The 26,862-nt window shown below is 43.5% G+C and overlaps 2 protein-coding genes across 12 annotated transcripts in view; one reads left to right on the top strand and one right to left on the bottom strand.

Annotated features, from left to right (window-relative positions):
- The window catches only part of phc3 (polyhomeotic homolog 3 (Drosophila)), a 199,644-nt gene extending 192,508 nt beyond the window's left edge, over positions 1 to 7,136 (top strand). For 5 of the 7 annotated variants that reach the window (XM_041208172.1, XM_041208163.1, XM_041208201.1 and 2 more), the window contains one exon: positions 3,977 to 6,292. The gene's annotated coding sequence lies outside the window, so the exon portion shown is untranslated. Of the gene's footprint in view, positions 1 to 3,976; positions 6,293 to 7,098 lie in introns of those variants that run through there. The other 2 variants (XM_041208147.1, XM_041208154.1) reach the window with 2 other exon arrangements.
- Positions 7,137 to 8,332: 1,196 nt separating this feature from the next.
- gpr160 (G protein-coupled receptor 160) overlaps positions 8,333 to 26,862 on the bottom strand; it is a 33,037-nt gene continuing 14,507 nt past the window's right edge. For 2 of the 5 annotated variants that reach the window (XM_041208214.1, XM_041208242.1), the window contains exons 2-3: positions 18,456 to 18,600; positions 8,333 to 9,909 (exon numbers count right to left, since the gene is read on the bottom strand). In XM_041208214.1, coding sequence (XP_041064148.1) covers positions 8,792 to 9,826 — 1,035 coding nt within the window. In that variant the 5' untranslated portion in view covers positions 9,827 to 9,909; positions 18,456 to 18,600 and the 3' untranslated portion in view covers positions 8,333 to 8,791. Of the gene's footprint in view, positions 9,910 to 18,455; positions 18,601 to 20,297; positions 20,429 to 26,862 lie in introns of those variants that run through there. The other 3 variants (XM_041208223.1, XM_041208252.1, XM_041208232.1) reach the window with 3 other exon arrangements.

The following is a 26,862-nucleotide window of genomic DNA, read 5'->3' as shown; positions in this document are numbered from 1 at the left end:
TCCTTAGAGTAACATTGTCCATTATGCACAGTTTCCAGCAGGGGTCACTGAACAGTGATCAGGAGCAGGAATCATGATTTAACTTCAACCCCTTTCCCTCTCAAGTCCAAGTGCAACAAACCAATTGTAATGACCCAACCCCTCAACACTATAGGTTACCAACTTTCCAGGAGTGAAAGACTAATATCCAGGATGCCTTTGCTTGCTCGTAATAAACATATTGGACATGAGTGAAAATAGCTGAGTGACAGTCAAGAACCATCCAAGCGAGTAATGAAGAACCTCTTCAGTTTCCGATAGGCACAGAAAGTGGGGCAGGTTAGGATGGACATGCCAGATGACCAATTGCTAGGTTGGAAGACCATGGGATGGTTTGATGGAAGGAGGTCATGTGATAAAACATCCAGTGAAATGTGCAACCCAAGTTGGCAACCCTTAATCCTATCCCTTGTGTTGTCATCCAACTGGGACAAGCTAACATAGTTCAGGATTCGAACATGGCACCTTCCTGGTTGGATATGGTCTGGAACCACTCTGGATGGTGTACGTGCTAACCAAGCTTGTTTCTTTATCCCCACAAAGCTTGCTTCTTAAGTCCAAGACACTCCCAACTCTTCCGTTTTGTATGTGATGTGGTGGAGTACTCAGTAAAGAAAGAAGTCTCCCCTGGTCGGTTAACAAGCGCTACTGCGGCAGCTGAAACACAAGGGAAGTCAGAAGGGATTCTTACCAACTTTTGGTATTGGTGCCTGTTAGACACAAGCTTACCAGTAATAGTGCAACACTATTGAACATGGCTACGCATGGGGAGGGGACAGCTTCATAGCATTGTTGCTGTTTACTTGCTTTCAAGCAAGATAGTACAAGACGCATTCAGCCTTGCTACTGTCCTGTGTTGTCTTTTTTCAGGATCTCTGACAGTTACGACCGTCCAGGGATAATCTGAATAGAACATAATTAATTTTTTTCTCCCCAAGCAACAGAATTGCTTTGACTCCCACAAAACACTTTAAACCAATCACAAATTCAACCATGTAGCTTTAACATTGAACTAAACCTGATAAGGAATTAATTTGGACTTGGTGTCATTTTGTGGATGTTGCTATGTTACTAACTGTATTTTCTATTCGTGTTCAGCACCCTGAGTCACATTATTCTGTTAATACAGTTTCACATTTACAGTAACTGTTGAAAGAGAAACTCTAACCATTCAGTCAAGATGTTTTATTCCTAAAGTGGCCTCAGACTGACTGCCATCTAGAATATGAAACAACAGACACCAGGACTTTGAATCAACTCATAGCTGGACCAAAGAAATATTGACGTGAGACAGTGATTTTTTTTAACATTCAGGGGAAGTGGGTGTTGCTAGCAAGCCCAGCATTTGTTGCCCCCTAGTTAAGGGTTAACTACCATTGCTGTGGGTTTGGAGTCACAGGTAGGCCAGACCAGGACAGCAGATTTCCTTCCCTAGAGGACAAAGTAAACCATATGAGTTTTTAAAAACAGTTCACACTATCACTACAACTAGTTTTAATTCCAGATTTTATTTATTAGATTTAAATTGCATGAGCTGCCATGGTGGGATTTGAATCCTTTTCCCAGGGTATTAACTTGGGTCACTGGATTATTGGTCCAAAGACATTACCACCATGCTGCCATCTCTCTCGAGCAATTTAACGGTCTAGGCTTCCTGAGCCTTCTCTTCCTCTTTAAACCTACAGGCTTTTGAAACTCGAATCTAGAAATGCTACGAAGGTTAGATTTTCAAACTACACCTAGGCATGAAACTGTCATATCTGACCATTTTCTGTCAGTGGCTTGTGGAATCAAGTGTCATCTGTGACTCCGCATGGTCTCGCCTCGGAGTCATAAGGTCCTGGGTTCAAGTCCCACTCCAGGGCTTGACTACAAAAATCTATACTGACACTCCAGTGCAGTATTAAGGGAGTGTTAAGATAAAAGCAAAAAACTGCGGATGCTGGAAATCCAAAACAAAAATAAAAATAGCTGGAAAAACTCAGCAGGTCAGGCAGCATCTGCGGAGAGGAACACAGTTAACATTTCGAGTCCTTATGACTCTTCAACAGAATTTTTATTTAGTTCTGTTGAAGAGTCATACGGACTCGATACATTAACTGTGTACCTCTCCGCAGATGCTGCCAGACCTGCTGAGTTTTTCCAGCTATTTTTATTTCTATTAAGGGAGTGTTGCTCTGTTGAGGGTGCCAGCATTTGGATAAGACGTTAAACCATGGCCACATCTGTCTGCTCAGGTGAATGTATATGATCTCGAAGCACTATTCCAAAGAAGAGCAGAGGAGTAACCCAGGTGTACTGGCTAACATTAATCCCTCAATCAACATCACAAAAAAAAGATTAGCACTGGTCATTATCACATTGCTGTTTGTGGAAGTTTGCTGTGTACAGGCATTACAACATTGAATGTAAAGCACTTTGAGACACCCAGTTATGAAAAGTGTGATATAACACAAGTCTTTCTTTCCATTCCACCCTTTAAAGGAAATGAAAATAGACTTACTCCTTCATGCCACGTGCTAGTTAGATGCACATTTACACAATGCATTGGTTCTAAAACCTCCCCAGTCTTAAGTTTGGTCATCATGTGTGTTTTAATGATCACTAAATTAGACACCATGGTTAGTCAGATCAGACACATTGATTAAAATTACTGAAACTTCCCTTTAAGGTTTAAGATACAATTTAATTACTGCCGATTGCAACGATAGTCCGAGGAGCTAGGTGAATTTGTGGCAGATTTTAATCTTGACTATTCACAAAGGCCTTCAGGTACAGAATGTGAATGAAAGGATGATTGCTATGGGATGTACAGTATTAAACTGATAAGTCTGGTCATGAAGTTTTATATTAGACTTTTGGAATATAGCAGAGCCCATTCCAAGAGTGAAATTAGGAAAGACTTCTATACACAAATGGTGTTGGAAGTTTGAAACTGTCTTCCACAAACGGTAATTGATGCAAGATCAATTGTTACATTTAAAACTCAGATTGATAGGTTTTAATTAACCAAAGGTGTTAAGGGATATAAGCCAAAGGTGGAGTTCGGTCACAAATCAGCCATGATCTCACTGAATGGCAGAACCAGATCCAGGGGCGAAATGTCCTTCTCCTGTGCCTGTATCAGTATGATCTTGGATGGGCAAAATTGTGTTTGGTGTATGATCTTTACTTGCTGATGTGATGATTCCTCTCTCTCTCTCTCTCTCTCTCTCCCCCTCTCCAAAAGCTTTGGAAGGGCATATATGTTATTACATAGCTGCATCGCAACCAGCTTTTAATTTGGATCCAAGGTTTGCTCCTGTTAGCATAAGGCTTGAGACATTGATAATCCAAACAGAAGTGTAGAAGTAGGTGAAGTCAACATGTGAGATACATGAGTCTGAAGCACTGACCGCCCAATCCTTTCTTCATGGGAGGTTTTCAAAAAAATACAATGTTGTAAAATGGTTGCAAGGATTTCAGTTGTACTTGTCATTTGCTACCCTTTTAAACCATACATAAAACAAAGACTTGCATTCATATATAATTAAAAAATTATAAACCGAGGAAGTCATAGTGGACCTAAAACGTCAACTGTTTCTCTCTCCACAGATGCTGCCAGACTTGCTGTGTTTTTCCAGTACTTTATGTGTTTATTTCAGATTTCCAACATCCGCTGTATTTTGTTTTTATCTTGTACTCATATAACACTTTCACAACCTCAGGACATCCCAAAATGTTCTCCAGAAGTGTAGTGTGGTCACTGCTGTAATGTAGGAAGTGCAACAGCGAATTTGTGCACAGCAAGCTCCCACTAAACAGCAATATAACTGACCAGATAATGTTTTTTAGTGACATTCGTTTAATAAATATATTTAGTAAATATTTGTCAGGACACCCAGGAGAGCATTCTCCTGATCTTCCTTGAAATAGTGCTTTTACTTCCACCTGACAGGGAACATGGGGCTCGTTATTAACATCTCATGGGAAAAACAGGATCACCAACAGTGCTGCTCTCCGTCCATGCTGCACTCCTGTGTCAGCCTGCATTTTTGTGCTCAAATATCCGGAGTGGGACTTGAATCCACAATCGCTGACTCAGAGGTGAGAGTGCTAGTTGATTTTCCTTCCCTTTTTTCCTCCCACTGCCTCTCGACTCTTAGCATTCTTGAATATTCATTGTGACTCAGTGGAGAAATCTTTTCCCTGAAATAGGATTACCAAACTGGACAGGGTAGTCACTATGGTTTTGGTATGGTGTACTGCATATTGCCATCTGGTTTTTACAATCTACCTTGATACTCCTCATGCAGTAGGAGGTAGTGCTGCACTGTCTAAGGTGCCATTATTCAGATGAATAAGGCCCTGTCTGCCCCATCAGCTGGATGTAAAAGATTCCATGGCACTATTTTGAAGAAGAGCCCTGGAGTTCTCCCTGGACTCCTGGCCAATATCTAACCCTCAACCAAGATCAAGTACACAAGTGCAATCTTATTTGGTTTTCACTTAATAGAAGAGGCTCCAAGAGCCAGGAGACATGGATTTATACTGGAGATTTACTTTGTGCTTTATTTAGTTGCAGAGGTCGACCTGTTTGGTTTGACTATGATGGAACACTAAATATTTTAAATGGCTGCCTGGGCTACCATGTTTTATACAACACAATTGTATTCAGAATACTTAATTGGCTGTAAAGCAGTTTGGAACATCCTGAAGTCATGGCAAGGCACTGTATTAATGCAAGTCTTTTTGTTTTTAAAGGCAGATAAGTGGCAATGCAATACAGATCAGCCATAATCTGGTTCCCTGCTGATGCTATCTTTCTGATGCAAACGTCCTTGCCAAAGAACAGTAATAAAGAATTATTGCAGGTACTTGTTGAGAAATCTGTGGCTTGGAGACAAGGGGGCATAACCAAAGGAAAACAAAGGGGCCAGATCAAGTAAACAAGTGCAATCTTATTTGGTTTTCACTTAATAAAAGAGGCTCCAAGAGCCAGGAGACATGGATTTATACTGGAGATTTACTTTGTGCTTTATTTAGTTGCAGAGGTCAACCTGTTTGGTTTGACTATGATGGAACACTAAATATTTTAAATGGCTGCCTGGGGATGGGATGTTATTCTGTTGCTATGCTGGTCCTTAAAAATCTTGCAGCAGAGTTTCATAATGGGGTTGTGTCTGTATTAGTTACTTGCAGCAAGTTAGAACTGTTGGTAATCTTAAAAATACTTGCTGGACTTCTCAGCTCTATTTAAAAGGGGTTATGTCAATTTGTAATTTGTTGAAGATAATTTGAGGTTTCTGGCAAAGCCAGCTTTGAGAAGTTATTTTGTGTTTTAAGAGTTAAAGGCTCACAGTATTTTTCCACCATCTATACTGGGTGAGTGCCCAATATCTGAGTGGAGCTTATTCTGCAGCCTATTCTGGGCATTGTAAGGACCCCCACCTTCTCCTGGGCTGGAGGACAGTTTTTGGCAGCAGATATGGCCACTTCCAGTTTGTACATGACATTGGGTTTACCAGTTGACATCACCATGCCAATAGATTGTTTTCTAGCCTCCATGCACAGCCCCTTTACGTGGACCCCAGGACCAGTGTAAAAACCACAAACTATTGTAAAATGAGGCTTTGGGAAACAGCCTATAGATATTGTATTGTGTTTCTTACAAACTATTAATGTTTATAGTATTATGTTGATAAGCATTTAATTTGTTGATTCCATTGAAAATTTTAATAGAAATCTTTGGCAAAGCCAGCTTTGATAGTTTTGCGAAGGCATTTTGTGTTTTAATAGTTAAAGGTTCACCATGTTGATGCACCATTTACACTGGGTGGCTGCCCAGTGGCTGGAGCAGGAGCAGCTCTGGCTCGTTCCAGGAGTGAATGTTTGTAAATAATGTCCCCTGAGATAGAAACATGCTCACTGCCAAATCACATTGCCACACTCATTGAGGACGTGATCCCTGTGGTTTGTGTGCCAACCCCACTGAGTCATATATCATTATTTTGATGAAAGAAAAATATCAGACACTCAAGTTGGATAATTGCGTTGTATTGTTTTGTACATGGTGTATCTTTATTCGTTAAATGTGCAATGGTTGTTTAAGGACTGTGCATCTACCTTAGTGTCACTGTGCTAAACCACACCTGTGACAATGTGTTTAGTGTGTACCAACCAGCCTAAGGGTCTTGGTGACCATACACCCCAAATACCCTCATTCTCCTCCTGTGCCAAGTTTTCAGTTAATAAAAATGATTGAAAAAAGAAAGTTCATTGAGTTTTTTAAAAATCTTTATTCATTGACAGGATGTGGGTGATGGTGGTATGGTCAGATTTATTGGCCATCCCTAGTCACCTTCATAAGGCGATGTTGCGGTTTTCTCCTTGAATCTCTGCTGTCCTTATGATGGTGTTGGTGAACTCCACAGCAACAGCGGAGGATAGTTCATCCATATTATTGCTCTTGTCAGGTGTTAACCATGACTCAGTTGGTAACACACTCATTCCTGAGTCTGAAGGTTGTGGATTCAAGTCCCACTCCAGAGTGGGAGCATAAAATCCAGCTGACACTCCCAGGGCAGTACTAACGGAGTGCTACAGAGGTGCTGTCTTTCAGATGAAATGTTAAACAGAAACCCCATCAGCTCTTTTGGTTGGTCAGAAAAGGGAATACGAATCATATGTATGCAATATCTTCATAATTTTACTCTTTAAACCCTAGTTTGATCTGGCTAATCCACACTGTAGCCTTTCTGAAGCCATTATATCTTGCCTGAGGTTTGCTTCCCAAAACAGACATGCTATTCCAGACGGGGAATGACCAAAGCTCTGCACAACTTTCTCACTTTAGAATTCCAAACCTCTTGAGGTAAAAGGCAACATTTCATCAGTCGTTTTAATTGTTTATTGTATCTGTTCACACATTTCTAGTGCTTCCGCAGTCCCGTAGTCTTTTAATACTCTGATCTCACACTCCTAACGGTGAACTTCATCTGCCGTAGTTTTGTCCAAATCTCTCTCCCCACTCCCCCACCTTAAACCAGCTTATATTTCACCCCTTCTGTTTTTACTTAGTTCAGTTGAAGGGTCATGAGGACTCGAAACATCAACTTTGTTCTTCTCCGCCGATGCTGCCAGACCTGCTGAGATTTTCCAGGTAATTCCGTTTTTGTTTTTTCACTTAGCCTATGTTGTTTTTGTAACTTCCTCCTCCTATTCACACAGTTTACTGTCTCCAAACTTGGTGTTGCTGCAAACTTTCATCCAAGTTATTACAATATATACTGGAAAGCTGAGGTCCCAGTACAGATCCCCAGGGAACACTACTTATCACATGCCAGCAATCAGAATGTACAATCCTTTACTTTCCCTCTTTTTATTTAGAATGTACAATCTACTCTCTTCTATCTCCCAAACAATTAGCAACCCATAAAAGAGCATAACAGCAGTTTGTGGAAAGTCTAGTAAGTGCGTGTATGTTGTATTTGCATCAATAAAATGGTTCTTCATTTCTGGAATTATAGGTGCAAAACTAGAGGCCAAAGTACAAAATTAACAAGCATTAAACAAGATTTCAGAGGAGAAGGGTTAGGTGGTCACTGTGTAGGAACTTCCACTGATGTTTCATCCATTAACTACAGTAATAAAATGCTAGTTAACTCTTTAGGAAGGATTGAAAGTTCCAGAGATACTTATAGATGATCTAATTCCCAGGGCACACGCAAGTTCCAGTACTGTTAAGCACCAGCCAAATGTCCAATCAGTAGCAACTGGGCAGGCTTGCGATGCAAAGGCAGGAGCTTTGCTTGTTGTTCGAGTTGGGATTAGGGTGCAGGAGCTGAATAGTGTTGGTGAAGTCCACGATAGAGCAGACTACCTAGTTGCTTGAAGCACAAAGATGCTTAATGGGCTGAATGACATGTATTCCATCCATCCTCATTTCACAGCCAGATCAAGAGCAGCCACTGCAGGTTAGTATTGAAAGTGTCCTGCAGAGAGAGATGAGGCTCTCGTCATGCCATTGGAGGCGGTAAGACATAAGGGATGAGGTGAAGGGGAATAGAATATCCTGACGATGATGCACGACCCCTGCATGCAGTGGGACTATCCAAGTACAGAGTGCAACTTTTCTTTAATTCATTCATGGGATGTGGGCGTCGCTGGCTAGGCCAGCATTTATTGCCCATCCCTAATTGCCCTTGAGAAGATGGTGGTGAGCGGCTTTCTTGAACCGTTGCAGTGCTGTTAGGCACTGGCAGCAATGAATTCATACATAACACAAATCACTTTATTTTATTTTCACCCTCCATTAAACACCATTCATAGAATTGCTTGACTTATTTGCCTGTGCTGCGTGTTTAATAGTTACATGTTCTTGTAATTTCTTCAGTTGTAAACAAAGTTAAGTATTGCCACGAATAGAGAATTGAGATCAGTCTGGTAGCCAAATGCCCCCAAGAAAATAATCCTAATGGTTTTTGAAAGTTAATAAACTTTAAAAATTATGACCTTTTTCCCTGTCGAAAGTGTGAATATGAAGCCAAAATTTATCCTGAAATAAGGCTGGAGGGGCACAGGTGGTTAGATCATTGCTCATAAGTTTTAAAATATAGCAAGTTTTTAAAGATCCCATTTAATCATTCTGCTCTTACACAAATCACCAAAATTATTGACAAATAATGTTCTTGCCAAAGACTAGGAAACAAGCCTAATCAATATCTAGATTGATAAGTACGGTGTGACATTTTCAGGAAGAACTCAAGTTCACTTAGGCAATTAGAGTCTTTGAATCATTGTCCTCTTTTTCTGGGATCCATCCCTCATTATATGTAGTGTAATCTTGCTGAAGATGGCAAAACCTCCAATGGCAGAAACCGTCAGGAAACAAAGAAATGGCATCCTGAGAGATGTCACCACACTTCAGCCAGTAGACGGTTCCAATGAGGAAGCTATTAATGAAACAAAGCCAAGGAACATTCAAATCTATGTAAGCAGGCAGCGGAGCCCAGACCAAAACAACGGTCAGCTGAAGCAGAATGAATGGGCTCCAGGTCAAGAGAAAGCACATGGTAATGTTGGTCAGGAGTTGTTCCTTGACTGAATGGGACTGAAGCCATGCATTGGACTGTGAACATGACACTACAATTTCTTCCAAATAGGATATCACTTTCAGAGATCTGACAAGGGAGCTCAAACCAGACCAACAATAAATAGTCACAAAAACCACAATCAGGAGTATCACGATGGACAGAAAGTGGCTCTGGAGGCTGATGAGAATGTCACATTGGAACAAGTTACAGTAGAATATTGCTTTAAATGGTGGGTGGAGGCTGTGGATACCAAAAACGTAGGCAATGGCTCCAATCCACAACAGCATAACGATAAAAATGTATAGGATTTTGCGGAAGGTGCTTGCAGGTTTGGGGAGATCAGGTAAGTTTAGGTAAAAATCAAGTCCAGACAGGAGGAAGATGGGCAAATGCAGGACACTGTAAATGCTTGAGAAGATCTGTAGCAGTAGGCAGATATGATGGTTGCCAACTTGAGTTCCCAGAATCACACAGGTCTTAAAACACAAAATCATTAGCACGTTCATGAATAATGCAAGGTCCATCAGTGACATGGAGATGCAGAAATAGCCAATTAAACTCTTGAGTATGCTTCGTTTTGCACTCAAGATGAGCAAGTTGAGGACCACCTTTGCAAACAGGACAACTAGCAATAAATTTCTGCCATCAATGACGTGGGAGATATACAGGTTGCTGTCAGTCTTTATGCAGTTTTCACAGGAAACAGCTTCCATGTTTGCCTAATCACAAACCACTGCTCATCTTACAGTTTACGTAAAGTGAGAAATTGATCTATATCTCAATGTTGTCAGGATTTCTGCAAGATTAAAACACAAACAAAATTATTTCTTCACACCAACATGAAGCAGTGAAATATCTAGAAGCATGAAGCAACTCTCTAAATGGAACAATGTTCTCATAATATTTGGCAAACTTTATTTTAAGTGTGAGGACAGACTGCAGTTCATCCAAAGTTTGCTGCCCATCTCTAATCTTGCAGAAAATCCCATTCACCCATCACCCCAGTGCCCTCTGGCCTACATTGAAACACAGTCCAGAAATGCCTCATTTTTATAATTCTCATCCTCATGCTCAAACCCCTTTATGGCCTTCCACCTCCCTATCTCTGAAACCTCTTCAACCCTTAAAGATATCAGTGCCGCTCCAATTTTGGCATCTTCCAAGCCCTGTAGGTTTTTGGTCACCTGTTCAAGAATCTCTTTATGTCGCTTTGTGTCAAATTTTATTGGATCCCTGTGAAGTGTCTTAGGACATTTTACTATGCGACATGCAACATAAAACGCAAATTGTTCAAGTATTTGCTCGACACTGGGGCTTTCCATCCCAATCTGCCCCTCGCAATTTCACGCTCCAACAGGCGTCAGTTGGCTGCAGACAGGACTTCCGACCCTCACTCCGGAGCTCTCTAGTCCCTGAAGTGCCAGAACCTGCAGTGGACAGGGCTGGTACTGCATTAAGTCCCAGGATTCCAGGAAAAAGTAAGTTTTGGAGGTCACAGGGCAGGGAAGCCCGGGGATGTGGACAGTGGGGGATTGGGTTTTCAGGAGAGAGGCCGGGGAGGAAGGTCCTGCAATTGGTTATTGGACCTTAAGGTGGGGCCGCCCAAAGTTAAAAAGCGGCTTCTGATGGAGGCCCAACCCAGCTCCCCATTCCCGCTTGAGGCCTGAACCCGATTGTTTTTAGGTATCCCCCATACTCTGGAACTCCTCATGCCAACCTAAAAATTGAGGCCAAGCAGAAACGGCTCTTAATTGGTCAAGAATTGCCCACTTCAAGGCCTCAATTGGGGCAAGAGCAGACAGCCCGTCTGAAGCCTCGCCCTCCACAGCATAAAATTGCAGAGAGGTCAGGGAGGTGGGAACTCAGCAGGAAGCAAATCTGAGGAATTTTAAACTCATCCCCTGCTTACAAACCCGCCGGTGGGGGTGTGTAACATTCAGTTCTGTGTGTCAATATGATCTATCATAATAGTTAAAATCTTTAAAATTTTCTTTTCAAAAATGCAAGGTATTTTTAATTGGTGTTTTCATTTTTGAGGTGAAGGAGAGAAACAGACATTGGTTTATTAAAACAAACAAATGCAGTATAAACAAATGGACATTTTGACCCATCAAGCTCACATCATTTGCAATCCCTCGTGCCAAGGATGTTCTTGCCTGTGTTGGCTAGGTGGAAGTGAGATGTCGGTGTTGGCTGTGGGCATGCAGATTATGAGCCCTATTTTGGCCTTGCAGGCTCTCCCACAGTGAAGATATTGGTTGTCAGCAAATAGAGGTGTTGGTGGATTGTTAGCTCAAGCAACTGTCCTTTCTTTCCATTTCCCGATCTCTCCCCCTCTCTGTTCTCTCTTAGTAGCTGCTGTTCCAATGATTGGAAGGTCTTGACACAATTTTTGATGATGGATAGTTAATTCCTTCATGGTACAGAGTCAATCCCTATCACCACCCCACCTTCACCATTTCACAAGTTCAGGAAAGATTTACACAGACCTAACAGGCAGAAACGGCAGGCCATTCAGAGCAACTTCCATCCCTCTTCATCTCAATCTATCAGTAAAACTTTCTGTTCCTTCTTCCCTCATGTGCTTATCTAGCTTCCTTTTATTTAGCAACATTTACCTCTCATCTCCACAGCTAGATCATGCAAAATATTCTAACCTTATAAGTTATTCATCATTAGCCACTGACCTTCCTTCAAATTATATTACCTATATGCATTTATAACTTTCAACCTGTTCCAAATTCATTAGCACTTCACAAAAATAAAGTAAAATCACACTGTTCCAACTGGGAATCTAGTCTCCATATTTACTATTCACTATTCTGTATCTAATGGGAAGCAAGTTGAGGTTAAGTACTTTTGAACTCAGATAATCATACAGCACAGAAGGAAGCTTTTCGGCCCATCAGATCTGTGCAGGCTCTTTAAAAGAGTTATACAATTATGCCATCTCTGCTTGCTCCTTTAAGTATCGGTGAGTATAAATCTAGCTTACCTCGGGGATTTGCGGCCTTGTCTCTGGGGAGGAGCACCGGAGCGGTGAGTATAAATCTAGCTTACCTCGGGGATTCGTGGCCTTGTTTCCACGGAGGAACAGCGGAGTGGTGAGTACAAATCTAGCTTACCTCAGGGATTCGTGGCCTTGTCTCCAGGGAGCAGACTCGGAGGGAGGAGCACCGGAGCGGTGACCCCGGGGCACAGAGTAACTGAAGCCAAAACTGAAAAAGTGACGTCACAGGAAAGCTGTGACCTAATTGGTTGGTAGGAAATCTGCACCAAATTTGAAAAAAAACTGCAAAGTTAATTAATAAATTAATTATCTAAGTAGAGATGGCTGGGCAGGTGATGCGCTGTAGCTGTAGGATGTGGGAGCTGGCAGATCCCTTGCGAGCCGCAGTGACCACATCTGCAGCAAATGTTGGTTGCTGGAGGAACTCCGGGAGGGGGAGAGTTAACTGGATGCTTTGCATCAGGAGGCGGTCACACCCGGTAGATTAAGTACCTCAAGTCCGGTCAGTGGTCAGGGTCAGCAGGGTGTGACTGCAAGTGAGGCAGGTAGAGGGATCCTGTGTTCAGGAACAGAGGACACTCAGCTCTTGACCTTGTCTAACAGGAACGAGGTACTTGCACCCTGTGTTGATAAGCAAGAGGGCTGTAGGGAGGATGAGCCAGCTGACCATGGCACAGTGGCACAGGAGGCCATTCAAGAGGGGGGAGCAAAAAGACAAGTGATAGTTGTAGGGGATTCTATAATTAGGGGAATTAATAGCTTCCTTTGTAAGCAGGATCAAGAGTCCCGCATGGTATGTTGCCTGCCTGTTGCCAGGATGAGGGACATCTCTGACCGGCTTGAAAGAATATTGGAGAGGGAGAGGGAGGATTCAGTTGTTGTGGTCCACGTCGGGACAAATAACATAGGTAAGACTAGGAAAGAGGACCTGTTTGGGTACTATCAGGAACTAGGAACTAAATTAAAGAACAGGTCCTCAAGGGTTATAATCTCCCGAGCCATGTGCAAATTGGCATAGGGACGCGAGAATAAGGGAAGTAAACATGTGGCTAAAGTAGTGGTGCAGGAAAGAGGGGTTCCATTTCATGGGGCACTGGCATCAGTATTTGAACAGGAGGGATCTGTACCGTTGGAACGGTCTCCACCTAAACCGATCTGGGACCAATGTTCTAGCGAAAAGATTAAATAGGGTGGTCAACAGGACTTTAAACTAGAAAGTGGGGGCAGAGGGAAGGGTAAAACTCCAAGAAGTATAACTAATGGGAAACAAAGCTAGCGTGTAGGAGATGGATTCAACTTCATGGAAAATTATGAAAAAACTGAAAAGAAAGAGCCCAGGAGAGGCTATTAAAGTCTCCAGAACACAAAATAGGACAGTGTTTGGAAAGGGCTAGGAATCTAACTTCAAGCATATCAGATAAAGGGATGACAATGAGAAAGGGGATGGGAAATACAGGACTGAAGGTGTTGTATCTGAATGCACGTAGTATATGAAATAACGTAAATGAGCTTGTGGCGCAGATTGAAATTGGCAGGTATGATGTGGTGAGCATCACGGAGACATGGCTGCAAGGGGATCAGGACTGGGAGCTAAATATCCAAGGATATACATCCTATCGAAAAGATAGGCAGGTTGGCAGAGGGGGTGGGGTTGCTTTGGTAGTAGGAAATGAAATTAAATCGATAGCAAGAAATGACATAGGGTCAGATGATGTAGAATCTGTGTGGGTAGAGTTGAGGAACCGCAAAGGTTAAAAAAACCATAATGGGAGTTATGTACAGGCCTCCCAACAATAGTCAGGATGTGGGGCACAAGATACACCAGGGAGATAGAAAAGGTGTGTAAAAAAGGCAAGGTTACAGTGATCATGGGGGATTTCAATATGCAGGTAGTCTGGGAAAATCAGATTGGTAGTGGATCCCAAGAAAAGGAATTTGTGGAATGTCTACGAGGTGGCTTTTTGGAGCAGCTTGTGGTGGAGCCCACTAGGGAACAGGCAATTCTAGATTTAGTGATGTGTAATGAGGCAGATTTGATAAGGGTTCCTTCATCTTAAGCTCCCTTAGGAGGAAATGACCATAATATTATAGAATTTACCCTGCAATTCGAGAGGAAAAAGCTGGAATCAGATGTAACGGTATTATAGTTGAATAAAGTCACTACAGAGGCATGAGGGAGGACTGGCCAGAATTGACTGGGAGATGAGTCGAGCAGGAAAGACAGTGGAACAGCAATGGCAGGAGTTTCTGGGAGTAATTTGGGAGACACAGTAAAAATTCATCCCTAGGAAGAAGAAGCATACTAAAGGGAGGACGAGGCAACCATGGCTGACAAGGGAAGTCAGGGACAGCATAAAAGCTAAAGAGAAAGCATACAGTGCGGCAAAGAGCAGTGGGAAACCAGAGGATTGGGAAGCCTACAAAGACCAACAGGGGACAACTAAAAAAGAATTAAAGGAGGGAGAAGATTAAATATGAGGTTAAAATAGCCAGTAACATAAAAGAAGATTGCAAGAGATTTTAAGATATATAAAGGAAAGAGTGTGAGGCAAAAGTGGACATTGGGCCACTGGAAAATGATGCTGGAGAAGTAGTAGTGGGGAACAAAGAAATGGCGGAGGAACTGAATAGGTACTTTGCGTCAGTCTTCACAGTAGAAGACACGAGTGACATCCCCAGAGTTCAAGAGCGTTGGGGGGCAGAGGTAAGTATGGTGGCCATTACCAAGGAGAAGGTGCTAGGAAAACTGAAAGGTCTGAAGGTGGATAAATAAGCTGGACCAGATGGATTACACCCCAGAGTTCTGAAGGAGATAGCTGAAGAGATAGTGGAGGCGTCAGTGGTGATCTTTCAGGAATCACTCAAGTCAGGGAGGGTCCCAGAAGACTGGAAAATCGCTAATGTAACCCCCCTGTTTAAGAAGGGAGTGAGGCAAAAGACGGGAAATTACATGCTGATTAGCCTGACCTCAGTCGTTGGTAAGATTTTAGAGTCCCTTATTAAGGATGAGATTTCAGAATACTTGGAAGTACATGGTAAAATCGGGCAAAGTCAGCATGGTTTCATCAAGGGAGGTCATGCCTGACAACTCTGTTAGAATTCTTTGAGGAGGTCATGAGTAGGTTAGACACAGGAGAGCCAATGGATTTATCTACTTGGACTTCCAGAAGGCCTTTGACAAGGTGCCGCACAGGAGGCTGCTCAGTAAGATAAGAGCCCATGGTGTTAGAGGCAAGGTACTAGCATGGATAGAAGATTGGCTGTCTGGCAGGAGGCAGAGAGTGGGGATAAGGGGGTCCTTCTCAGGATGGTGGCCGGTGATTAGTGGAGTTCCGCAGGGGTCAGTGTTGGGACCACAACTCTTCACTTTATACATTAATGACCTAGATGAAGGAACTGAGGGTATCCTGGCTATGTTTGCAGATGATCCAATGATAGGTGGAGGGACAGGTAGTATTGAGGAGGCGGGGAGGCTGCAGAAGGACTTGGACAGGTTAGGAGAATGGGCAAAGAAGTGGCATATGGAATACAACGTGGGGAAGTGTGAGGTCATGCACTTTGGTAGGAAGAATAGAGGCATAGACTATTTTCTAAATGGGAAGAGAATTCAGAATTCTGGAGTGCAAAGGGACTTGGGAGTCCTAGTCCAGGATCCTCTTAAGGTTAACTTGCAGGTTGAGTCGGTAGTTAAGAAGGCAAATGCAATATTGGCATTTATTTCAAGAGGACTAGAATATAAAAGCAGGGATGTGCTGCTGAGGCTTTATAAGGCTCTGGTCAGACCACATTTAGAATATCGTGAACAATTTTGGGCCCCGTATCTCAGGAAGGATGTGCTGGCCCTGGAGAGGGTCCAGAGGAGGTTCACGAGAATGATCCCAAGAATGAAAGGCTTAACATATGAGGAACGTTTGAGGACTCTGGGTGTATACTCGATGGAGTTTAGAAGGATGAGAGGGGATGTGATTGAAACTTACAGAATACTGAAAGGCCTGGATAGAGTGGACGTGGAGAAGATGTTTCCATTAGTAGGACCTGAGGGCACAGCCTCAGAGTAGATGATACTTTTAGAACAGAGATGAGGAGAAGCGTCTTTAGCCACAGAGTGGTGAATCTATGGAATTCATTGCCACAGAAGGCTGTGGAGGCCAGGTCATTGAGTGTATTTAAGACCAAGATAGATAGGTTCTTGATGGTAAGGGGTCAAAGGTTACGGGGAGAAGGTGGGAGAATGAGGTTGAGAAACCTATCAGCCATGATTGAATGGCGGAGCAGACTTGATGGGCCAAATGGCCTAATTTCTGCACCTATGTCTTATGGTCTTATAGATCAACATGTGCCCCCAATATACACCCTGGGATACCCCCCTTCTCCATTACAGCCCTTGCCCTGCAGCCTGTTCCCTTGCTTGAGGCCACTTCGCCCCCTTCCCCAAGCAAGCCCTTGCCTTGATAAGCAACCCCCACCTTACGGCTGCTCTGGTAGGTAAAGACCTGCCCATGAGCCCCCCTAAAAGTGATGTGGTGTTGCCTGTGAAGCCTGGCATTGACGACCATGACTGCTGCCCGAAGCAAGGTAGGCAAACAGACCTCAGAGTCCTGAGTGAAGTGCAACTCGCCAGGTGCAGGTCGCTTATGTACAACTGTGAAACACGTCTGCTTAATGCTGGCATGATCCAGCTTGGGGGGCTGATTCCAGTGAGCAGGGCTTATAATGAGATGCTAAAGTATTGAAATTGGGTTCCTGACGTGCGCCAGTGGGAAACAGGGCCCACCATTGACAGGTGGACCGGATGATCGCAAACTGGTTTCACAACAGGGTGAAACGGATTTTTTGCCTCCTCACCATATTGTTCCTCCCCCCGCCTGCCCTGATGCCCAATGCCAATGGGGCCAGAGAATTCCACCCTATATCTCTGCTCCTTCACTGTCACTGAGTCAAAGCCCTGGAACTCCCTTCCTAACAGCACTGTGGGTGTACCTACACCAAAGACTGCAGCGGTTCAAGAAAGCAGCTCACCACCACCATCTCAAGAGCAATAAATGCTGGCCTAGCCAGTGACACCCACATCCCATGAAAGAATAAAAACACTCCATCTGGTAATTTGGCAATTATCTTGAATGTGTATCCTCTGGTTAGTGACCTTCCTGTCATTGGAAGTCGTTTCTCCCTATTAACCCTTCGAAACTCATGTCCTGTGGTCCTGTTTAATATCCTGAAATTTTGCAAGGTTCTGCTGGTGTTCCTGCATAACTTTGGTGGGAAACAACACAAGTGGCTTCTTCCAGCCATCATCTGTTGGAGACTGAGGGAATCTTCCCTTTCCCCCCACACAATTCTAGTGCTCTTGTTTGCATCTATGTAAGACCATCTGACCATTTGAAAAATTTGGATCACACCTCATCTCATTCTATTTTTTTAATCAATAAAATTAGACACAACATGGTTCAGTGCTGTACAAGGTACAAGGTTGCCGTACAACCTGACCTGCAGAGAATTGCTAAAACATTAAAAATATAGTACCAGAGGATAAATCTCTGACAATAGAGGCTGCACAGCTCTCTGCAATTACATGCCTGTGTGTGGTGATATTTAAACAGCTAAATTCCAGATTAAAATAACAGCTCTTACATCGAAAAGAGAAAGCCCCCAATCTATATAACACCTTTCACAACCCCCCAAAGCACTTTACAGCCAATGCAGCACTTCTTGAAGTGAATTGGTCACTTTTGTAATGTAGGCAGATCGCACAAATAGAAATGGGATAATGACCAGATTACCTGTTTCTTTTCAAAAAAGTGAAGTTGTTTGAGGGATAGATATTTGTCAGGGCATGCGGGGGAGGGGATGGGGAGTTGCGGGGCAGGGCTGAAGGGGTGGAATCTCCCTTGTTCATAGGTGTACGATCTTTTAGGTCCACCTGACAGGCAAGCCTGTGGTCTTGGATTAAGCCCTAACCCAATAGAATGGGAAAACTGGCAAGCCCTAGAGTAAACTACTTTTCCTGACTTTCAGAACAGGGAGGTAAGACTGTCTAAATGTGATGACAGAGAAATGATACCCAGTAGCTACCCCTCACCAGCTACAGGTGCACATCAGTAGCAGCTCCAGGTATACTGCCCGCTGTCTGATGAGAAATGTGCCAGACAGCAAACAAAAGACTCATTCAAACTGGGTTGACTTGGTGGTTTCCATGGAGATTGTCGATTGTTCTTTTAGAGCCCATCACACATGTAAATATTTGCTGTATTGCATTCAAAGTGGATCAGAACCAGTGATTTGAAGGTCCAAACAAATACATAAAAAAATAACTAAGCTTTTGTAATACATACCCCCCATTCAAAATAATCAAAAAGCCCACCCGAGATTTGACCTCTGACTTATGACATCAGATGTGAGTCTCAAAATCTTGCAATGTGATTCAACAATGGAGGGTCAAGCATTCAGAGGAGGAAATTTTTTCATGGCTCATCAACTCTGAAATACATTAAAAGGTACATTTTTGTATTTTCAAAAACAATTAATCTGATTTGCCAGAGGCTACGTGAGGATTTTTTAAATACAACATGTTATTGAGATCTGGAATGTACTACCAGATAGGGTGGTAGAAACCAGAGTCAAGTGTGACTTTCAAAAGAGACTGGATAAATATTTGAAGGGGAAAAATTTGCAGGGCTATGAGGAAAGAGCAGCAGGAGTGGGACTATTTTGGTAGCTCTGTCAAACAGCTGGCACAGGCACAATGGGTCAGATGGCTTCCTTCAATGCTGTATTATCCCATGAATTAAAGCAGCAACTTTCTGTACAATTAACCATAACTGGAGGATTGTCAATGCTGTGCTGATAAACTCCTTTATATCTGGTTAAGAGTCTGAAAGTAAAGGTGTTACAAAGAGATATAAGGCAAGAATATGGGCTACAGGAGCATGAGAGGAATGTCAGTGTGGAGGATAATCAGCCTCCAGCTGCCTACTTTGGGTTTTAACAGTGAAGAGATGGAGGGCGGAGCAACCAATCCGCTCCCAGGAGGCGGTTTGTTCATTTAAATATTTTAATGAGGCTGTCTTGCCCAGGTTTTATTGCCCCTGCAGCTTTAATGCTGATTGGCTAGCTGGGTTTCCCATATTTTGGGAAATCTGGCAGCTAAAAAGAGATGAGGTCTGCTGTTTGGAAAAGATAGGTGCTTTTTTAGCACTGCTTGTGGGCCAGAAGTAAGAATGCTTCTCACTCCCAATCCCCGAGCTAACCTGCTTCGCCTCCTGCAACCATCATCAATCCCCATCTCTACTCTCAACCTATCCCCAATCTGAAAAGCAGGTTAAAATATTGTGGATTGCAAGATCATAATCCTAATTCGATTAAATATTTGGCCTCTTGAACTCGCCACATCTTATATTGGTGACAGTCTTTGTACAAGATTAATTTAACAATCTTGAGATATTTAAATTACAAGAGAAAACCACAAAAAATAACAACTTGAATTTATATAGGGCCTTTTAATGTAGTAAAATTTCCCAACCAGCTGCACCAAGTGCTTCAGGAAGTGACTTGAAGAGAGAGGAGTAGGGAGCAGGATAGGTTTAAGGAGCAGATTCCAAAGGTTAGTGCCTTGGCAGCTGAAAGCATGGCAGCTAATGATGGAGGGATTAAAATTGGGGATGCACAAGAGGCCAGAATTGGAATAGTGCAAAGAACTGAGGATTATAGGGTGGAGGGTGTTGCAGAGATAGGGACAGGTAAGGCCACAGGGATTTGAAAACAAGGAGGAGCATTTTAAGCCATTTTAAAATGCAGACAAAATTTTAGAAGTAACATTAATTCAGACTTCTCAAAAACTTTTATTATAATTTCATCTCTGCTCAGATCAGCAGATTCCTTTAGTAAAATGAAATTGATTTTAATCAGTCCAGTCAGAAACTGTGGGCAAAACATGAATTGTCATCCACTGGATCGCTAAGATTTTACTTCCTCCAACATGAACACACAAACACAAGATTTGTATCTGGTAAACATCTGTCCTAACAGAAGCTAAACACCTGACACCAGTTATTTGCTGTGCTCATTCGCCCATGCTGAAACCTTTGTAAAATCCCCATGATTGAAAAAAAAATCACTCAGCAAAGGTAAATAGAGCTAGGATGTTGTCTTATTTGTTGTAAACAATTTGTACTGACCTTCCACATTGTCTTGCCTACATTCGGATCTTGTTTATAGGAAAACACAGAATCTCCTCCCTTCAGCTTCTTAGCACTCATATCATTGGTTGATTAACAGCAAATTTTCATCTATTAACCAATGAAAGCAAAACTTTCTTGTCTGTAATTAAGCAAGGTTCCAGCACCCCCTAGCAACAGATGTACCTACAATAAATAAATAAAATTCATATGTATTCTGGTAAAAACTATTACAGTTGAAATCAGACTCTCCTGGGTGGAGAGCTGCAAGTACAAAAGAAGATTTTAAAGTTATATATTCCTGTGCATTGTAGTGTCTTGATAGCTCAGAGTTGCTCCTTCTTTAGTTAAATAAAGCAATATCACAACCAGTGATTAATAATTCCGTGATGAAAGGAATTAATATGAAATCGTCACTCTCTTGGAACACATCAAGAAGGTCACGTAAGATCCAGTCGAGAGACTTGAACACAAAATCTAGTTCTGTCGAAGGGTCATGAGGACTCGAAACGTCAACTCTTTTCTTCTCCGCTGATGCTGCCAGACCTGCTGAGTTTTTCCAGGTAATTCTGTTTTTGTTTTTTACAAAATCTAGTTTGATGCTTCTGGTGCAGTACTGATGGAGTGCTGCACTATCAGAGGTGTGTCTTTTGCATGAGATGTGTTATGGACTTGATTTTCCAGACAAGTTTCTCATTAGAAACGTTGAACTTTATTTACAGGCTGCAGCAGTAGTTACATGCTTCCATCAAGCTCCACAACTAGAAGAGCTCCCACTCTAAGGTTCCCCGTGCTTAGAGCTGATTCGTTCATACTGTCACGTGATACTATACAACTCAATAAATCTTAAAGCTACAGTCACTACATTCCTTGAAGCTACAATCACTACAAGACACTAAACCGAAGCCTCCACCTGCCCTTTCAGGTAGACGTACAAGATTCTATGTCACTATTCAAAACAGACCAGTTCCAGTACAGCTACCACACTGGCATCTACCCAGCTATGTGGAAAATTGCCCAAGTATGTTCTGTACACAAAAGGCAGAACAAATCCAACCTGGTCAATTACCGCCCCATTGCCTACTCTCCATTATCAGTAAAGTAATGGAAGGGGTCAGCAACAGTGCTATCAAGCGGCACTTGCTTAGCAATAGCCTGCTCACTGACGTCCAGTTTGATTTCCGCCAGGGCCACTCAGCTCCTGACCTCATTACAGATTTTGTGTAAACATGGACAAAAGAGCTGCACTCCGGAGGTGAGATGAGAGTGACTGCCCTTGACATCAAGGAAGCATTTGACATAATGTGGCATCAAGGAGCCCTAGCAAAACTGCAGTCAATGGGAATCGGGGAAAACTCTCCGCTGCTTAGAGTCATACCTAGCACAAAGGAAGATGGTTGTGGCTGTTGGAGATCAGTCACCTCAGCTCCAGGACATCACTGCAGGAGTTCCTCAGGGTAGTGTCCTTAGCCCAACCATCTTCAGCTGCTTCGTCAATGACCTTCCTTCCATCATAAGGCCAGAAGTGGGGATGTTCGCTGATGATTGCACAATGTTCAGCACCATTCGCGACTCCTCAAATACCGAAGCAGTCCATGTCCAAATGCAGCCAGACCTGGGCAATATCCAGGCTTGTGCTAACAAGTGGCAAGTAACATTCACGTCACACAAGTGTCAGGCAATGACCATCTCCAGCAAGAGAGAATCCAACCATTACCCCTTGATGTTCAATGGCATTACCATCACTGAATCCCCCACTATCAACATCCTGGGGGTTAACATTGACCGGAAACTGAACTGGATTAGCTATATAAATATTGTCGCTACAAGAGGAGGTCAGAGGCTATGAATCATGTGACAAGTAACTCACCTCCTGATTCCCCAAAGCCTGTCCACCATCTACAAGCACAAGTCAGGAATGTGATGAAATACTCTGCACTTGCCTGGATGAGTGCAGTTCCCACAACACTGAAGAAGCTTGACATCATCCAGGACTAAGCAGCCCTCTTGATTGGCATCACATCTACAAATATACACTCCCCCCACCACCTTTGCACAGTAGCAGCAGTGTGTACCATCTACAAGATGCACTGCAGGAATTCACCAAGGCTTCTTTGACAGCACCTTCCAAACCCACGACCAATCCCATCGAGAAGGACAAGGGCAGCAGATAGATGGGAACATCACCACCTGGAAGGTCCCCTCCAAGTCACTCACCATCCTGATTTGGAAATATATCGCCGTTCCTTCACTGTCGTTGGGTCAAATCCTGGAACTCTCTCCCTAACAGCACGGTGGGTGTACCTACACCACATGGACTGCAGCGGTTTAAGAAGGCAGCTCATCACCACCTTCTCAAGGGCAACTAGGGATGGGCAATAAATGCTGGCCCAGCCAGGGAAGCCCACATCCCGTGAATGAATAAAAAAATGTTGCTGAATGGTGACACATTCCTTTTGCATTTGATCTTGAAGGACAATCAAGTGTTCTTTCAACTGTTTATTTTCTTGTTGATCTCCCTCTGAAATCTCCTATTGCCTTTGGCGGAGCTGCCTGCTCTCTGGGGTCTCTCGTTGGCTTCTGCAGAGTTTCCCCCTCTCTGGGGGTCTCTTGTTGTCAATGGGCCTGTTTTGAGAGTTGCCCTCCATTTGCGATTTCTTTTAACTTTCTATCCATAGCCATTTTTTCTTGTATTTACCACTTTAAATGTATTCCCACATTAAGAGCAGCCACCTTTTTTTTTTAAACTTGGGCTGTCTTTGCAGCTACCAGCTTTTCTGTGCTGTGTTTTTGAGTTTCCCGTGTTTTTTTTGTGTTTTGGCGGGCTCACCAGCTTTCATTTAACTTTATAAAACTTCAGTCCTGTCTGATAAAACAGAGCAGCAAATTCTTCTCTTTCTGGTCGATTCTGCCGGGTATTTTCTTTCTTTTGCTAACTCTAAGTCCTTTTGATGTTGGACGTCCCAGACTTTGGGAGACCCAGCAGCCTCATTTTTAAATTGAAAACATCGGGGTTTTTTTAAAACTTAAAGCTTCAACACTGCTTTCTGCTCAGATTGCCCTTTTTTTTTTAAACTGTCAACTCTACAGCAAACATTTATCTTTTTTTAACTCTGCAGTCTTTATTTCCTTACTGTGCACTTCTGGTTGTTTTTAAACCTTCCTTTACTTGCAGCTGTGTTCCAGCTTCTCTAACCTACTGAGCCTGCAGGGCTGCCGCCCATTTTATAACAAAAGTACAGCTTTTTTGTCCCTTTTTATTTTTGCCTCTGCAGGTCCTGTTTTTTTAAATGTTGGCAGTGCTCCGAGAGATTTCTCAGCCATTTGGATCAGGGTCCTTTTTTTAAACTTAAAATGACAGCGCTTCTGTTTTTCTCTGTTTGAACTCTGCAGCATACCTGGTGAGTATATCTTCCTTTTCTTCTGTTTAAAACAAGATTCTCACAGTCACTGGGCGAGGGACAATGCCGGACCCAATTTAGCCTTGTCACCAGTTTGTTATGGACTTGATTTTCCAGACAAATTTCTCATTAGAAACATTGAACTTTATTTATAGACTGCAGCAGCATTTATATGCTTCCATCAAGCTCCACAACTATAAGTAGGAATCCCACTCTAAGGTTTCCCGTGCTTACAGCTGATTTGTTCGCACTGTCAGGTGATACTATACAACACAATAAGTCTTAAAGCTACAGTCACTACATCCCTTGAAGCTACAATTACTACAAGATACTAAACCAATGCCTCCTCCTGCCCTCTCAGGTAGACGTACAAGATTTCCATGTCACTATTCAAAGAGGAGCAGGGGAGTTGTCCCCAATGTCCTGGGCCAATATTGATGCCTCAACAAATATCTAAATAGGCAATCTTGTCATTATCTCATTGTTGTTTGTGAGCTCTTGCTGTGTGCACTGTTCCTATATTACAACCGCAGCTACACTTCAAAAATTATCTTATTGGCTGTAAAGCACTTGGGATGTGCAGTTATTGTGAAAGACACGAAATAAAATGTAAGCCTATTCTTTATGTTCAACACTCAACCCAGCATTTCCTGTAATAAAAGCAAATACTGCAGATGCTGGAAATCTGAGATAAACACAGAAAGTGTGGAAATACTCAGCAGGTCTGGCAGCATCTGTGGAGAGAGGAACAGAGTTAATGTTTTGAGTCTATGGGGAGGGTTGTTCCCTCGTCGGGCAGGCCTGGGAGTGGCCGCGCAACAAACTGCTGCCCGCGATCGGGCCCAGACCACGATTGGGCCCAGACCACGATTTCACGTTAGCTGGCCAACTAACGGCCAGTCAGATTGAAAAGCGCCCTGAGCGCCACAGCACTGCTGGGGTGGGGGTGGGGGCGGGAGGGGAACTGCAGGAGCTGAAGTTTGCGCATGCGTGTTGGGGGGGCGGGGGGGGGGTGGTCATTGCTCATTGAAAGCTCCCTGGAGACACAGAGCTGCCTCAGGGAGCTGAAGGATTTAAAAATTAAAAACTAAGATTTGAAAAGTAAGGGAAACATATCCCCCACATGAAGGGGGCATGTTAAAAAAAACGAGTTTAAAAATTTTTTAATCTTTTTATTCACTGTTGGAAGGCTTATTGTGCCCGTGGGTGAGGTTTCGCAAATAATGCAGAGGCTGCCTGGCCTATTCACCTTCCCGCCAACTGTAATAATCTTTTAAGTGAAACCAATTAAACCAAATCAACAAAATTGGGATAAATCAGGCACAGCCCCTAATTCAGGTCAGCTGTAAAACCAAGAACAAAATTTAAAGGAACCTTACAAACTTTAAATCAAAATGTGATTAAAGGGGTCAACAAAACACCCCAGTCCCTGCAGTGCCCACCGGGCACGGAAGGCCTCGAGCGTGCCAGCAGACACCGCATGCTCCCTCTCCAGGGATATCCGGCAGCGAACGTAGCCGCGGAAGAGGGACAAATAATCGGGCGGGACTCCCCCGTCGATCGCCCGCTGCCTGGACCTGTTAATGGCCAACTTGGCCAGGCCCAGGATTTTCTTTTTTTATTATTTTTATGTTGCACGGGCAGCGAAAAATTCAAATTAATTAATTGATTAGTGGGCCTAATAGCCCTCTTAATTTTTGGTGGGCAGGCTGCCGACTATTGTGCGGGCCCACCAATCGAAATACTGTGCATGTGCGCAATGACGTTGGGACGCTCGCCTGCGGGCCAAGCTGAAAACCCTGCCCTATGATTCCTCATTGCAGCAGATAAATCTGTTCCAAATAAATTGGATCAGGCTCCAAAGCATTAAGGCCCAGGCTTTCGGTCCCGAGTCAGGTGCGTGGAGACGAGAAATTTCCTGGGTCTGCGAAGCCCACCTTTGAAAACGGCTGCCTGCAAGTCCGATTTTCATCCCGGTGGGGGCAGCGCTGGATTGGAAGTCAGGCTCATTGCCCCCATAACAAGTGTGGAGGTTGCTGGGTGCGGAGGCGGACTGGGCAGAAGGCCCGTCTCTGTGCTCTTGCACCATGTTGAAACAAATTGAAGAAAACTGAATAAAACAAGACCACAATCCTCCAGCTCTCACCCCTCATCCCCCCCCCACACACTCCCCATGCCCCATTCTTGTCAACCTATGCCACCTCATTTCCCCCATAAGGCCCCTCATACCCCCATGCCAACCCATGCCCCTCTCTCTACTCACCTCCCTGGCCCCTCATTTCCCCTGTGCCAAACATGCCCATCTACCCACCCCCTATGCCCCTCATACCCCTATGCCAAATCATGCTACTCTACTGACTCCCATAGCCCTTCATATCCCCTATACCCCCTACATCCCCATGGGCCTTTATAGCCCCTATGTCAACAGTGCCAACTCATGCCAGCCCATGTCTGCCACCCACCACCCTTTGCCCTTACCCTCTTAATGCCAACTCATTTAGTATCCTTTCACTGTTCCATAAAAGCTTTGACAGTTCCTTGACAGCTAGACAGTTCTTTGATAGCTTGACAGTTCCAATGAGTTTGTACATTAAAAGTGCATAATCATGTTCACTTTTAACAATCCCAAAGGGTTCCTTACCTCTCCTAAAGGTGTCTCGGGATCATATCCAAAAGGGGATCATATTCCAACGAATCGATCAATTTCAGACCTCCTCTTACCTGGTCTATTCAGCACACTCTGGGTTTCACACTCCTGGCCTACCAAAATCGCATTTCAGTGGAGGCAATCGATGATTTAAATGTCCAGCTGCCTCCATAATCTGCACATGCCGAACCCCGGTCCATCTTCACTTTCACCCGTAAGAAAATAGCACATGCTGCGTTGGGGAGTGGGACTTAGAAATTTTAGCCGTTTCCCGGATTTTTGCCATGACAGAGAACCTCTCTGGGCCTAACTCTAGTTTTTCCGCAGATGCTGCCAGACTTGCTGAGTATTTCCAACACTTTTTATCTTTATCCCATCATCTCCTGTGCTGCTACTAATTGTCTTTGCAACAATGCAGCCATAGGTGAGATCACGATAAGCTGTTTGTTGAGGTTTTGAGATTTTGGGGGGTCAAGGAGCCGGTGCCAGGCCAGTTGCTGCACTTCATTGTGCGCCT

The sequence above is a fragment of the Carcharodon carcharias genome, chromosome 2 (genome assembly GCF_017639515.1).
Source record: "Carcharodon carcharias isolate sCarCar2 chromosome 2, sCarCar2.pri, whole genome shotgun sequence".
Classification (NCBI taxonomy): Eukaryota; Metazoa; Chordata; class Chondrichthyes; order Lamniformes; family Lamnidae; genus Carcharodon; species Carcharodon carcharias.
The sequence above is the reverse complement of the archived record's forward strand: the minus strand, read 5'-3'. Positions and strand labels throughout refer to the sequence as shown.